The sequence below is a fragment of the Ptychodera flava genome, chromosome 6 (genome assembly GCF_041260155.1).
Source record: "Ptychodera flava strain L36383 chromosome 6, AS_Pfla_20210202, whole genome shotgun sequence".
Lineage (NCBI taxonomy): Eukaryota > Metazoa > Hemichordata > Enteropneusta > Ptychoderidae > Ptychodera > Ptychodera flava.
In genome coordinates, this window is record NC_091933.1 from 30329230 (window position 1) to 30344526 (window position 15297).

At 38.3% G+C, this 15297-nt stretch overlaps 1 protein-coding gene across 4 annotated transcripts in view; it reads right to left on the bottom strand.

Annotated features, from left to right (window-relative positions):
- Nucleotides 1-15297, bottom strand: part of LOC139135450 (tyrosine-protein kinase abl-1-like) — a 160265-nt gene that overhangs the window by 26560 nt on the left and 118408 nt on the right. For all 4 annotated transcript variants that reach the window (XM_070702835.1, XM_070702834.1, XM_070702837.1 and 1 more), the window contains exons 5-9: nucleotides 7169-7323; nucleotides 6312-6475; nucleotides 5860-5914; nucleotides 5277-5332; nucleotides 3518-3642 (exon numbers count right to left, since the gene is read on the bottom strand). In XM_070702835.1, the coding sequence (XP_070558936.1) occupies nucleotides 3518-3642; nucleotides 5277-5332; nucleotides 5860-5914; nucleotides 6312-6475; nucleotides 7169-7323 (555 nt within the window). The remainder of the gene's footprint in view (nucleotides 1-3517; nucleotides 3643-5276; nucleotides 5333-5859; nucleotides 5915-6311; nucleotides 6476-7168; nucleotides 7324-15297) is intronic.

The window sequence follows — 15297 nt, forward strand, 5'->3', positions numbered from 1 at the left end:
ACCCGAGAAAAAATTCAATATATACAAGTGTTGACTGTCCCAAGCTGGCTGCACCAGCTCACTAAGCAAGGCTACAGCAGTCACGGTGTGTAGCCAGCGAGCGGCTGTGACAGAGTCTATAAAAACTAAAATACAACAAACATACCCAAAAGACCCAGAGCAATTAAGGATAAGAATAATGATCCCTAATTTTTGCCTTTGAATAGGAAAGCATGTAAATTACAAAAGTACGCCTGCTACATTCGCTCGATATAAAAGTTGTTTTTGTTTCCATACATTTATGCAAAAACAGCTGCTGACACCATAGAATTGTGGTTCATTCAAGGGACAATCAGCAACAGGACGTTATGTTTTTATGTGTTTTGTGACGTGAAGAAATGTAAATCATGGTCCCTATGATTCTCTGGTCGTCAAACCAGAATAACTACACTCGCAGATAACATAATTTTAGTTTTGTTTAGAATTCATTTGTCAACAAGACATTGCCTGATACTGTCACATATTAACAGTGCAAGATAGTGCATTGCGCATGAATTATCAAATACTTACACTGGATATATATTGTGTAAATTTTGAGATAAATATCGAAAAGGTCATAGCTGTTATCTCGTAAATGCAGACTCTCAATTCTGTCAATGGAGCTCAAATTAGTGTGGCTGCTTTTTGAAAGGCATCCTAAATTTCAGAAAAAAATAATTGAAGCAGAGTATTTCTCATTCAGGCGAGAGCTGTAGGAATTAATCCACTGGCACTGCTCGACAACATGAAGGTACTTCAGAATTACTTCAGTCACATATTTTTATGAAATGTGTAAATGCCTTTCCCGACGTCATAAATTACAATTCTTGACTGTGCATGTCGTTTTTGCGCCAAGCACAACGAGCGAAGGAACTGTCAATACACTGCGGCTAGGCTCATTTTACCCAGTGTCATCGAACTGTAGGCGCATCGACTGGTGTGTTAGATGCAGCTAAAATGCAAAGCGTCTTATTAGAGGTCCATTGGCAGCACTTTTTGCATAATGTTCACGATTTTAGTTTCAAACTTAAATTAATTATGACACTCGTGTAAATAAGAAGTGATAAATGATAAAAGGTCGCCCACTTTTACATGGCCACCGTGACCCCATGCAAATATAGCCACCAAAATTACAAAAACAAAAAAAACCACAATGGATGTGGTTCACATGCTGACAGAGACGTTATTTTGTCTTATCCGAGAACACACGGTACTTAATGTACTCCGCTTGCCTGTTGTTTTTTTTCTATATTCTTCGTACCGTTACAGTTTCATTTAAATAGTCACTGTGGGAAATTTAGAATAGGAACTTGAAGGCTGTTAAATCTATTTGCCCATTCTGTCAAAAATGAATGAACGACAATGCACTAGGAGGCAATTTCGCTAAACGGGTAGCTTTCAAGTTAAGTAAATATCTAAGAAAATTACGAGAATGTTTTTTGAGTCAACTAATTAAAAAGAGATGCCTGTGGTTACGTCGTGATGATTTTTCAAGTCCCAGCGGCGGCTATTCAGAATCGTTCTATGTGATCGACTAAGGGCCTGTGCCTACATCACCGAGAAGGCGACAAAGAAAAAATCCGTAAATTTTTTATTAGGATTCGGGCCGAATGGTGTGAAAATACAGATTATCTGACTGCGATCCCCGGATTTGGTTTTTCTTGGACACGCAGTCGTTATCGTTATGTTCCTACGGGGAAGAGACGGATGATGCAAATGCCTCGCGGACTTCTGGCGCTTGCAAGTCATGTCGGGAAATATACCTTGATTTGCATAGAATGTGAAATGTTTGAGTCGGAATCTGACAGCAGCAATTTCAAAATGTGTCCATTGCTGCATGGATTTCAATACACTGCGGTTGTGTTAGGGAAGGGAAGCGGAGGGGGGGGGGTGTCATCGCGGGTTGTTATGGCAACGGACGATTCGTACATGACGCGACACTCAGAATGTAAAGGCAATTTTGCAGCGGTTCTCTGGAGGGTCAACGTTGAATGTGGAAAGATGGCGAAATAAAGTACGAAATGATTTAAAGCTTTCACGTCAACGTTTTGAGAGACAGAGTTCACACTGAACTCTTTATCTCTGATTTTGGCTCGTATCTAGACTGAAAGGTTTACTGTATTCACATGCTCAGGGACTCGATGCAAAACAGAGGTATTAGCTTTTTTACAGGTTCGTCTTTTAATCTGCATGCGTTGATTCGAATTTCGGAAAATCCAAATGAGAATTAGACTTAAAGCTGAAAGAAGCCATGTAAAATGTGTGTCCACTGGGAGCTTCAGTAGGGAAACTGGTGATTGGTTCCCTATCTCAAACCCGTGGTATCCCCGTCGAGGTCTCTGTTTTTTTCGTGTTGCCGTGTATGTATTGTAAGCTTATGAGTATATGTATGTATGTATGTATGTATGTATGTATGTATGTATGTATGTATGTATGTATGTATGTATGTATGTATGTATGTATGTATGTATGTATGTATGTATGTATGGATGGATGGATGGATGGATGGATGGATGGATGGATGGATGGATGGATGGATGGATGGATGCATGGATGGATGCATGCATGCATGCATGCATGCATGCATGCATGTATTTGTAAGTATCAATGTACGTATTTCTTACTTATTGCGTATGCATGTACATACATCAGTATGTCCGTTCACGAATGACAATGAGAGGGACAGAGTTGTCACGCTATTGTCATGTCGCCATGAAAAGTTGTTTAAGTCATTTACCTATATGCCGAAATACTGATCAACTGTTAGCAACCTCAAGTCTGTTTGCAACCAGACATAATAAACATGGGATGGATAATTTTTTTTAGCATCTGCCGTAAAATTTAAACCAGTTCAGTGTACAACCAACGCTCACCATGCATGGCTGAATATACGCCGTTACAGGAAGCCTGGAGCTCATGAATGTTATTGGAATTAGATCTTGATTGGTTTTGCCTTTCACATTAATACGAATACCAGCTTTCATCACTTACATTGTAGCACTTTTTATATTGTCAGAGGAAACTAAGTTGTAATGGTAATAGTTCGTTTTGTCAAGAAGTCACAAACAAAATGTTTGCATTTGATACTTGAATTTGTTCATGGATATCATTCTGTACACTGAGAGACTTCGTGCAAATTTTTTCATTGCATTTCTGATCTCACAGAAACGACAAAAAGAGCGGCTTTGTCGCTGTAATGTATATACATTTCTTTGCTGTTAAAATTTACGTCTCTTTGCATATGCCCCTGACGGTAATGACATGAACAAAGTAGAGGATGTGTATATTCATGCCCCCATCACAGTGAATATTCTGAGAATCCCTAAAACGCCGAGTGGTTGAATTACCCGGAGAACTCACCAAGAGCCTCGTCAATTGGGACCACAGATTGGCATCGAAACGCTCATTTCAACATCTACTGCGCTTGCTTTGATAGGGTTTCCCAAGAAATGTCACTACTGTTCCAGGATCTTTGCGAGTTACCATAGAAACTGCTTACCGTCATTATTTTTGTAATATTCTATGAGTTCGATGACGTCACCAAGGCGGTGTTCTTTGTCAGCCGCAAGCCAGTATTCTTCCATGTCGTTTAGTATTGGTATGTGCATTATATAACGTTCTGTTCTAATGAGAAATAATAAAAAAGACAAAAAACACATTTTATTTGATTTTTTGCTGTTAACATCTGTGGTGCTTTATAACTCCAAGGGCCATTGTATTCTTTACCTTCACTTATTTTGGAAAATGATTGTTTTTACCCTTTTTATATGATCGTTGTCATGATTTATATAAGTCTATTTTGGTTTTATTTTGCAGCATCACTGAGCATATTGCTCACTTTGGCCTGTTTTCCTTTGATGCTGTCGCATTTTACATTTTGTCGTAGAAAATCCCCTAATTTTTATCCAAAACATAGAGTCCCATGATTTAAATTGTCGTCGTCATCATCATCGTCATCATCATTATCATCATTATCATCATCATCATCATCATCATCATCATCATCAAAACAACAACGGCAACAACGACAGTATAATTTACAAGAAAGCTCTGGCCGAATAAAACAGTTTTGACCTTTTGACCCTTGAGGTTCGCACTGCACTTTGTAATATTTGGCTATTCATCGGGAGTCAAGTTATTCACTACCCGGGCCCGCTCTTTCTAGATATCCTTTCTATTCATCAATCCCTTAATCCTTCCATTCATGCTGCCTTTCCTTACAAGCGCCTTCCTTTGCCGCTACGCGCATCAATATCAAATGTTCAAATCCTCCATCAATCTGAACGTTCATTTATCCCACGTCCGTCCAGTCGGTCAACCTTTAATCCATATGACATGCTCATTCGTTCTACCTTCCATCGCAATCTGTCAACTTCCTCGTCTGTACCTTCATTTTCCATCGTCTTACAACCAGCACAGTATCACTCTACACACATCCGCGGATCGAATGACATAGGGACCGACCAAGCAATTTTTGCATTCCCAGGGTAGCTGTATATCTAGAACTTTTTTTGTTCAGTCCAAAAAATCTGTTTTCAGGTTTCAGGGGTACAATTCTATTGGATTATGTTACATAGAATGATTAGGTACGCATGTAGCGAACATAACAGCGGTAATAAAAGAAAAAAACCATGAGAATTTTTGAGTTGAAAGCAATAATGATATCATTAAATCATTGGTTTTTCAATTTTAATTAATGCAAAACAAAAGCACGTGCAAATATCAATATAAGCAAGTATTGTCTTCGATTAGCACATATGTGCACGTCGACATATGAATCATTATAATTAAAATTAACGCAAGTGCTTATAAAGTTCGCTCGCAAGAAGTCCGTTGTGAAAAAAAGACTCAAAGAATCTGTCTTTAATTTTCTTTGGAGAGTCAACATTTTACCACGAGACACCATTTTTAAATTGTCATAGACTTGCACTGCCGATAAAATGTGACAGAATGCGCAAATCGTAATTACAAGGTGACAAGCCATGAAATTGCACTTGGAATACGTAAAGACACCTGTTCTATTACAAATTCCACCAAATTGTCGTTTCCGTATCATTTTACTGTGGGCGTTAAATGCTTCCGCTGTTATAAGTAACATTTCCTCAATTTATCTAATATAATCGATTTTTTGAATTCAAGGTCAGTGCAACATCCCCTGGGAAATCTTGTGCGTAAAAGTATTTTGAGTGTGGCCGTGAATGTTTGCCAGTCTTCAAATCGACAAATTTCTGTAAACGGATTTCCCTGACGTTACTTACTGCACTGATAAAAACATTGAGATTCCGAACTGCCTGACGAGAAAGGAACCAGGCTCCTACAATAGAGAGGAAAATCATGAGTATGAAAAGAACGACTTCTCATATGTGTAGGTCGGTCAATATTTGGCTCTATAGGTTACAAATCTCGCCAGTCGTAATGGAGGTAAAGTCAATCTCAGATCTCGCGAGATTTGTGACAGGCCGTAAAATGGTCAGGTTGACAGGTACATGAAACTGTCATTACAGTACATCGGTATTACAAATTAAAAAATAATGGAACATGTGCAAGGAAAAAAAATCTGGTAAGACACGTGTGACAAAATGACTTCGGAATAATGATTTGCTTTGTGCAAAGGTTCTTTGACGTTCGATAAAGCAGTTACTGAATTAGAATGGCTTTTTGGCCAGTAACTGTTTTTCGTTCGAAACTACAGAGTGAATAGAATGGCAACATGCCAAGGAGTACCCGGTGGGTTTTTCGGTTCCTAAGTATGGAGTAGAAGATAAGCCTATAAGGTAAAATGCTAGGTTCACTTGACCACTCAAAGCACTTATCATTCCGTAAAAGAATCCGCGTACTTACATGAACCCGGAGAAGGGATTCGGCGACCCCTTGTTGCATATCGCTGTAAAACCATCTGTTAGGATAGTAAAAAAAAAAACAAAGAAAGCAAAATTCATACTATTAATTTCAAGGGGAGCTCTGTTTACGAATATTACGTTATTAAGTAGAAAGTGGACTTGCCGCCAGAAATTGATATAAAAGTATGTTGCCCGGAATTCGGCGCCACAGATATAAGTGTGGCGAATGACTCCCCGGAGCCAGAATCAGAGAACACGTTTAAATATCGTGACTGCAACAAATAATCCAAGAAAAACCAGAATATCCAAACCTCTCTCATTTACGAGTGAGTCATTTCTGTACCTCCTTTATTCTTTTATGTAGAAGAAAGCAGTATAGTAAAAGGCGTATTATCTTTCACATGCTTGGTTGAAATGGTACTGCTTTATTTCTCGGTTTTTTTTTTTACTTACGGTTGTTCCCTAAAGTTCTTGATTTCAATGTGTCCGATATTCTTACTGTTGAGCCTCGTTAGACTTCTTTCCTTTGAGAAGGGACCGCCGTTAGGGTGGTTGTAATTGCTGTCCGTCGTAATTCTACATGAATCGCCCGTTTTCAATTTGGAAGCGGGTGAAAACTGATAAGGATGGATAAGACAGCCATTACTTACAATATGAATACACTCCTTAATCGCAATTTGACAGCTTACTGTTCGGTTATCGCCACAGGAAGATATTTGAATACCGCGTGGCCCTCATAAATATCGTCCCTTAAAAGTACCCTGTTTTATCTACTCTTTAAGATACATTTCTTGGAAAATTCTTTCGGCAAAGTGAAACCGTATTTCACTACATCTGAAGTGTCCAATTAACTCATCGAGCGAACCAAAGAAGAATAACAAAATCGCTCATGTGGAGACACTCAAAACGCTAGAGTTCTGTGATATTAAGATATACTTAGTGTCGGAATTTTCATGTTCTCAACAGGGCACTGTCCAACAATATGAGGAGCGAGTGTCAAAGAATCGATTGAACTAATATATGCAGCGGAGACGTTCGATTATCCGACTGTCTACACGGCACATCCATTTATTATTGTACATATATCCTTGTAACTTTTGTAACTTCAAAAACTTCCTGCTGCTATAAATGGCGATCATCAGAAGAAACGGCGAAAAATTTCAATTGCAAGCTGTCACTGTCATTTCATTAAAAACTGTTTCATGTTGTAAAGCTCTACACTGTTGTATGCAGTACACTTTCCCACTTAACCAAGTAATGTTTTAATTTTTTTGATGTAGATTAGAACTTCGTATGAGTCGGTATTTTACCGTGAGGTTTTCTCGTTTTATGCACGGCTGACCTATCAGCGTCGTCTTTTGACATCCGATGTGCGTTTTGGAGTGATGACGACAGCAGGTCCAAACTCCGCTGTGGTAGATGCCGCCATGGTAGTTCGTCAGCCAGTAACAGTTCCGCGAACAAACTGTAATATTTAAGGTAAAAAGTTAAGAATGCAGGAGAGGAGGCTATACTTGGCCGAGTTTGGAAGCAGGCAATGATACCCAGTATAGAAATGCAATGTCGTTCCATCTTTCTTTACCCGGAACTGAAACAACGCTGCACTCTTAACTTTCACTGCCCATTAAAGTTGTCAATTTATTCTCGAAACCCCGCTTTTCAGCATAATTTGAGAAAATACTGACGCTGGTGACCTCGTAATCACAAAAGAAGAGGTAAACACACGGTGTTTACAAATAAAAAGTAGATATTTGCATGCAAGTAACGTGGCACATCGCATAATGATTAATAATCATGTCGCATTCACCCATGGCATATCGCTGAGTAAGCTTGTGAAGAAAACTATGCTGTATATATTGTGTAGAAATATCAATCTGCTATCGATAATGGTGTTTGATCAATTAGATAGATAGATAGATAGATAGATAGATAGATAGATAGATAGATAGATAGATAGATAGATAGATAGATAGATAGATAGATAGATAGATAGATAGATAGATAGATCGATAGATCGATCGATCGATCGATCGATCGATCGATAGATAGATAGATAGATAGATAGATAGATAGATAGATAGATAGATAGATAGATAGATAGATAGATAGATAGATAAGTTTATTTCCTCTGTACATTTCTAGCGAGTCGGACCAGTTTATACTTTATATTTATTGACTTGTATATTTTGGTCGGAGGCCATCAGTAATGAAATAAACTTATCTATCGATCAATTAATCAATTAATCAATCGAGAGAGGTGAATTTTAAAGCCGGAAGCTTTTGGTTTAAACGTTCCTTGGTGTAATTTACATGTTATGTGTTTCCCAACAGTATTCTGATTTTATCTAAAACTAGATCGAATAGATACATCAATGTTCAAGTCTCCCTGGATTGCAGGGACCAGCTAAGTCATGTACATGGAGATTCAACATGGAACGTTTGCAAGAAAGCACCTTGGCAATTACTACTTTCCAATTGCCTTTGAAATATTGGACGATTGAATACCCTATATATATGAACCGAGAATATGATAAGTTAGTGAATTGTCATAAGTCAAATATTATTGAAAGGTTCCATATAAACTATGCATGTCTCAGTTTACATTTGCTTGTTAATGGAACATATTCCACATAAACAAATATCATGCATTCTACGACTTGGCAATACATTAGAAGAGGACGCTTCACGTGTTTTCCTTCCAATTTAATGGAATGTCAAACAAATCTGTTTTGTAGCTGCTTCGTTTTTGACATTAAAACCGCTTACCTCTAACGTTAGCCTCTGAGCGAAAAAAACCGCTTTTGCACCCAGAATTTCAAATTGCAAACGTGATCTCGAAAGAATAGCTATGTAAGTGAGTTGTCTAATAATTTTACCCATTCATTTGTCTAAGATAAGTATATTTACATTATTTTTCTTTGCTTTGAAACTGACCATTGTATCAATATAGGGCATTGCAAATCGTCTCTTCTTCAGGGGGAGTACCTATATACGTTTGTGTAAGTTGTATGGTGCGTCACACGTTGTTATGCTTTTGTATCATCACAAACCCTTGAGGGAAGTTTATATTCAGACTGAGAAATAGAAGGCTTTCGCCAAGCTCACAATCTTGATAAAGAATCTTTGAAAAAAGAACATAAAACACACAAAAAAATAAACAGAATAAAAACAGGCGAATGGAAATTTGAAATTGGCATGGAGGTCAAGGGTCGATAATAGGTCAAAATAGCTTGGGAAGTGTTTATTTCCGTTCGTTCATCTCTTGGATCTGCATATAAAACATGAAAGAGGGTAGCAGCTGCAGCTCCAGAAAGTTGGAATCCCGATAACACTTTGCACTGTTATAAAACTTCAATTGATTTTTCTGTCACGGAGATTCATAAATACCATATTTCAATGTTGGGTCGTCTGTCGTTTAATTTGCCTTATATCTCGTCCAACCCCCTAGTTGCGGTAGCCGATACATTTTAAGATTGCAAAATTTAAGTCTTGATTGTTTGATTGATTGATTGATTGTTTCTATTCACATGCTAAATATCAAATCGTCGACGTCAAATGGTGCGTCGTGAAACGCGGTTGGAACTATTGTTGGAAAATTGTACAGGTTATGGAAGGGGGAAGAAATTTTCACGTTCATAGTTTTTCTGTTATTTTTAGTGCATTAAGCTTTTTTATCTGCATAGCTGTGATAAAGAGCGTCAATTGTGACTTTTGTCCGTTACAAGTACTCTTAACAAGCTAAAGTGTTGCTTTTGTACCCCGTGCAATTATCACAAGTTAAACAAAGTTCAAATTCCGACATATTGAGAAGATGCATCCTTTGCAGTTGAAACATCGATTACAGTGAGTTGTAATTTTATACCACTTTTGGGTTTAATACTAATTCATGAATGCTAGCTCCAGGGAATTCTTATGGCGCGTTCAGTATGTACTCAAATAGCTTAAATAGACTATTTGAACAAGGACAAGTATATTGCGAAAATATACAAATTTTGTATGTAACTTTTTAATGCAAACCTGTAACCTGTTTTGCGTTAAAACCTGTTTCATTCCGAGAAAATTATAAATTACAGTATGCATACCGCAAAAGGTTGCAAAAGTCGCGCGCGATACGGGCATCGTGCGCGCCGAACGGTTAGTTGCATGTACGGAGCAATACCGCATTTGTGTCGAATGTTCTTCACATTGAATTCGCACGGAATATGAGCTGGCCTACCCAACTTATGCACGCACTTTGATGCGGGTAGCGCATTTTCTCGCTTGAGGCAGTATGCGCCTCGAAAGTGAAAGACTAAAACTTTTGCTCAGACTTTTCTCAAGGATTTACTCAACCATTGTCTTTAAATTTAGAATAAAAATCGGGGGTCTTCATACAAAATTTGGTACAAGAGTAACATGTTACCCAAGATTTACCGATATCCGCCAATCCCTGAGTTAACTCTATGGAGAAAATGAAATTGTCAATTATCGCAAAAATAAGACGGTGAAAAGTTTCCTTGCGCCAAGAGCCCCCACAAGTGGTAGATCAGAAAATACTTGTAATAGTTTGAGACTAAACAAAGAATTCAGATTTTCGACCGAGAATGACGGTGCATCATCTGGCTTCTGACATTGATGCTGTGAAGAAATTAGGCCTCGATTCAATTTTATGTTTGATATTATAAAGCGTTATGACTGAGAGCACTTTTCAATCATCGTGCTGGGGCTTACAAGTGAAACATGAGGTAAAAATTGATGTTTTGAATATTCCGAAATGCTAACATAACGCGCGACATGTAAGTTAGCGTAATTGATTACACCTATTTCATCATGGAGACTGCCAATGTACTTTGTACGATTTCTGCCAGAGAGGACATTTGCGATCGGGCAATTGTATTCCAAATAAATTATATACAGGTCTCTTTCGTTTCAATTACGTGAATATTAAAATCATGACGTAAACGGCCCAGTTAAAAGAGACCCTTTGGTAGATGACTCTCTACATAGACAAATTTATATATGTTTTAGGCATTTTGATTTCCCATTATAGTTTAATTACAAATTGAAGTAGGTCAATTTGGCCATGATCGATGATCTTGACACTGATATATTCTCACATCCTGGCGTTTTTGTTTGACTAAATCCACGCCTGGGGGAGTGGGTTGGGGTTCATCGACCACTCTGTGAAAGCCAACCATATTCACCACATTATGTGATTGTAACCTATTTGAGAGTGAATTATCACAATACCTAAAGCGAAATGCATCATTTTCAATGGTATATGTCACACTAAAAATAACTGTATGGTGTACAGTCGTTTTTGGATCTTGAAAACGGCCTATTGCGAGTCCTGTATTCATGAATGTGGGATGAAGTTTTAATCTCGGAGTGTTGAATAGCCATTGATAGTAAGAATTATGAACAAATCGCGATTGCTCATTTTTCCTGTACATGTCGACCTATAGCGATAAGTGAGCAGAACTTTCCCTTAATGACGAAAGAGAAAAGTGAAAAAAATAAGCGAAAACTGCTGAAAGTAAGTCAATCAGCAAGTAGCCATCATCAATTTTGAAATATTGAACAAATAAAATGGACACGACTTTTCAAATCGGACAGTGCTGAGATACTTGAACTGCAGTATATGTTTTCCTCGTAGTCCTGATACCGTGTTCTGGCCATGACAGCAATTATTTCATTACCGCAGAGAAAATCATTGGCTCCCGCTTCAAAAGTTTAGCAAAAGGCATGAGTTGCCCTCGAGAGAATTTCAGTCAGACATATTCGGACTATAACGCGCTCGTATTCAGTATAAAAGAACTCAAAAATTCTTGGAATTTGTCTCTTCACCCACAGGGATGAATTCAAGCTATGCACAGCACTATATACAGACCTACGGTGACAAGGCTAGTTTCAGAAATAACGAACTTCAAGTAAACTTTGGTAGATTGTAAGCCTCCTCCTTTTTTTGCCCTTTCGGCGTTGGCACTTAATTTCGAACCATTCACTGCTGCACAAAATACCACCATGCACTCGATGGACGCTGAGCATATACAGCTGAGTTGGGATAATTCATTGAGAGGGTGTGTTTGTGGGCCTTCTCTCGTACATTACACCAATTCTTTGTAGAGACCACAATATCCTTCTGGCGATAGAAGACGCCTTGCGACTCGTTTCTAGGCAACAGCGCGTATTCGTCCCGCTCTCGTCGCGTTTCTACGCTTGGACACATATACTTTTGCTGCGGGACCGGTTTGAGGATGCCGACGTTTGAAACATCGAACTATACTGAGCGTTAAGTACCGTAACTTTTGAAATAAAGATGAAGACGACCTCAAGCTAGACATGTATGCCACTCATCATTTCTCTTTCAAGGATTCGTTACAGAAAATTATTCCCAGCGTTACAGATGTTTCATCCGACCATGTTTATGAAAAGTAGGCCTAACGCAACTCTAAATTTAGGCGTCTGTAGCTGAGGTAAAAAAGGTCCGTAAATCATGAGACAATTTACCTTCGGTTGAAACCGACCCTTGTGACGACGTTCTTTATACATGCAGTTTGATTTCTCCTTGAGGCTAGGGATAATGGCGATTAATAATCTGCAAATTTCTAAGGAAAAGGTTAAATACACTTTCGAACTCTTCGTGAATCGTTTCGTTATCTCCGGGGTCACCGCTTGAAGTACGCAGTGAGTTAGTTGAAAACTAGTGTTTACTGAGTTGAGCTTATATCTCGCTGAAAGAGCTAGCAGGGTGAAGCACGAATTCATTCTTAAAGGGACAAGGTCGGCCATTTTTCATGAATTTTGTTTGATACGAGAGTAGTAAAGAAAAGGTGGGCAACTGTGATTAATAAGAATTTTACACCCCATTTTATTCATTTATCTACATGAAGTGAAGGAAAAATTAACCATCCATGTAACTAAAGTATGACCCTGACCTATATACGAACTCACGCACGCGCAGCAGTGCATTGTCCTGAACTAAGCGGGGAAATTCCCTGCTGAGTCACACACAACATGTTTATACATGTACGGGAAATTCCGTGTGAGTCATCACCATCAAACTAGCCTATATAAAGGAGCTTTTACCCGTGTTGTCAATCAGTCGCGGAGTCTAGCTGATGTTGAACACGAGAGTTCCTATCGGTACGAACTAAATTTCATATCCATTCAATCCATAATATCGTAGATATCGCTCCAGCGGCGGACTAAATCCTTCTTGTTTTTGAATTTCTAGCGCCTGATGAAATATGTCCTGAATAAGTTCTGACCCCGGAGCCTCTGTTGTTGCACCTTTTTCTTGTATTTGTGTAAGCAGCTGCTTATATTGCACATAATAATGTTTATACTTCTCTCGTCTCTTTGCTACACCCGTTTTTCCCTGTATTACATCAATAACAACACCTGGTATAGGAGTTAAAGCTAAAAGAACCGGAACTGTTGGAATTGCTGCTATTACAGCAGAGCTTACAAGAATTCCCTTAGTAATATTAAGAGCCATATCAATTCTACCCATTAATTTATAACTTCGTCGATATGCAGCACTTGTTCTTTCTATGTAATCAGCCAATTGTTCAACGCTTTCAACAACTGAGATGTGCATTTTTACTGTATATGTAAGGCATGATAAAAAATAATTGTAGTAATATAGAAAGACAATATGGCAGAAGGAGGAGAAGATATACCACTCCAGGGTTTAGATGATGCAAATGTAAATGACGATGATGATGCTACTGCTGAAACAACTTTTTCCTATGATGATGATACCTTTGCAGAAGCCGATTCTTCCCAGGCCGTCTCAAGCGCGCGGAGCCCGCAGGTAGATCCTACGACTAGACAGAGAGTAACAATTGAAATACTAATGGCTAAAGAATTCTTAGATGAGAATAATATTACTGATGAAGCAGCACGAAACGAATTAATTTTGAATGCAAAGATTAGGGATGGAAAGCTGTATTATAAAGAACTCAGGCTATCAAAAATTACAGGACGTGGATTTAGATCACTCGAGACAGTAAAAAGACAAGAAGGAGGATCCGAATTTGTAAGGAAAGTATATAATTATAGTGAGCCCGAATTTGTGGGACGTACATTGCATTCTAAAGATGTGGAAAATGATAAAATACCAGCTGAGAATATGACGCCAGAAGACATGGGTATATACAAAGATGAACTGACAGAGTTACGGCAAGATGCTTCTGGTAATGCAGATAAAATACAAGCTTTTGAAAATAAAATCGAAAAATGGAACAATCTAAACCCTGAATATATAGCTATTAATGATGAATTAAGGATTGCGAATATGCGTCTTGGCGAGCTTAACAACGAAAAAGTTAAAATAAGGCTATTGAAAAGAGAAGCTGAAAAACAGTTAAAGGAAATTCCTGAAGATCACACCCAAGGAAAAGAAAAAGCCAAGAAACTACTAGCTGAACTCATAACAAGAGAAGCTAAAGTTGACAATCGAATTGAATACGAACATGGTAAGATCAGTGAGGCACGTGAAAGTCTGGCTACGACTAGGTCTCTTCGTGATGTAATTTCCGATCCAGAATTGTCACTCAGGCTGAAGCTGACAGAGTTATTTAAACGAAATGGTATAACAATCGCTGCAATACTGACTGCCCTTGGAATGACAATATCAACAATTGCCCTGGCTGTGACTAGAGGAGGAGGAGCGGGAGCAGGGGGAGCAGGAGCAGGAACTGGCGGGTCTGGTTCAGGTCCGCCCAAGTATATACAAAAGCGAAAGAAATTGTAAAGCAATTTGGTGAATGGTTAAAAACATTGGCTGCAAAAAGTGCTGCTGCAATACCCGGTCTAATCGGTTCCCTCGTCAGTTTCTGTTAAAAACAAGCAGGATCGGTGGTTGGATTTGTTGGAGAACAGCTATGGATATTTTTAACTGGATTAACATTAGTCATTATAAATAAAATTATGTATTAATATATCACACTCCCTACGGCATCAACATGTTTGGTGAAAAGAATATTGCAAAGTTTCTTTCTAAAAATAAAGACCTGTTTGGTTTCTCTGTCGAATTGGAATGGTGCAAACTCCGACGAGTAAATCGACATATCCTTCGAGCAAATCCAGGTGTCCGACTCAAAGATGATAATCTATATCATAACATTTTAGCTTTCGTGAAGGAATGTCAGAAGACTAACTTCTTTAAGCGACTAGAATTCATAAACGTCTTTCAGGAGATTGACAATGATGAAATGGAAGTCCAACATCTCCAAGAATATTGGGTCCTTCGATTGATTCGCGACACAGGCAATCGATTTATCTTTCAGTCAGACGGAAATATTTACGTAAAGATGTGATTTTTCTTCTAAGTCATTATATACACGAAGTGAAACTTAATTTTCTTTATAACATGTAATTTCTTTTTTTCTTCTACTATATACATTACACGAAAATGGGGTACGATAGAACATTATCACCGACTTTCACCAAC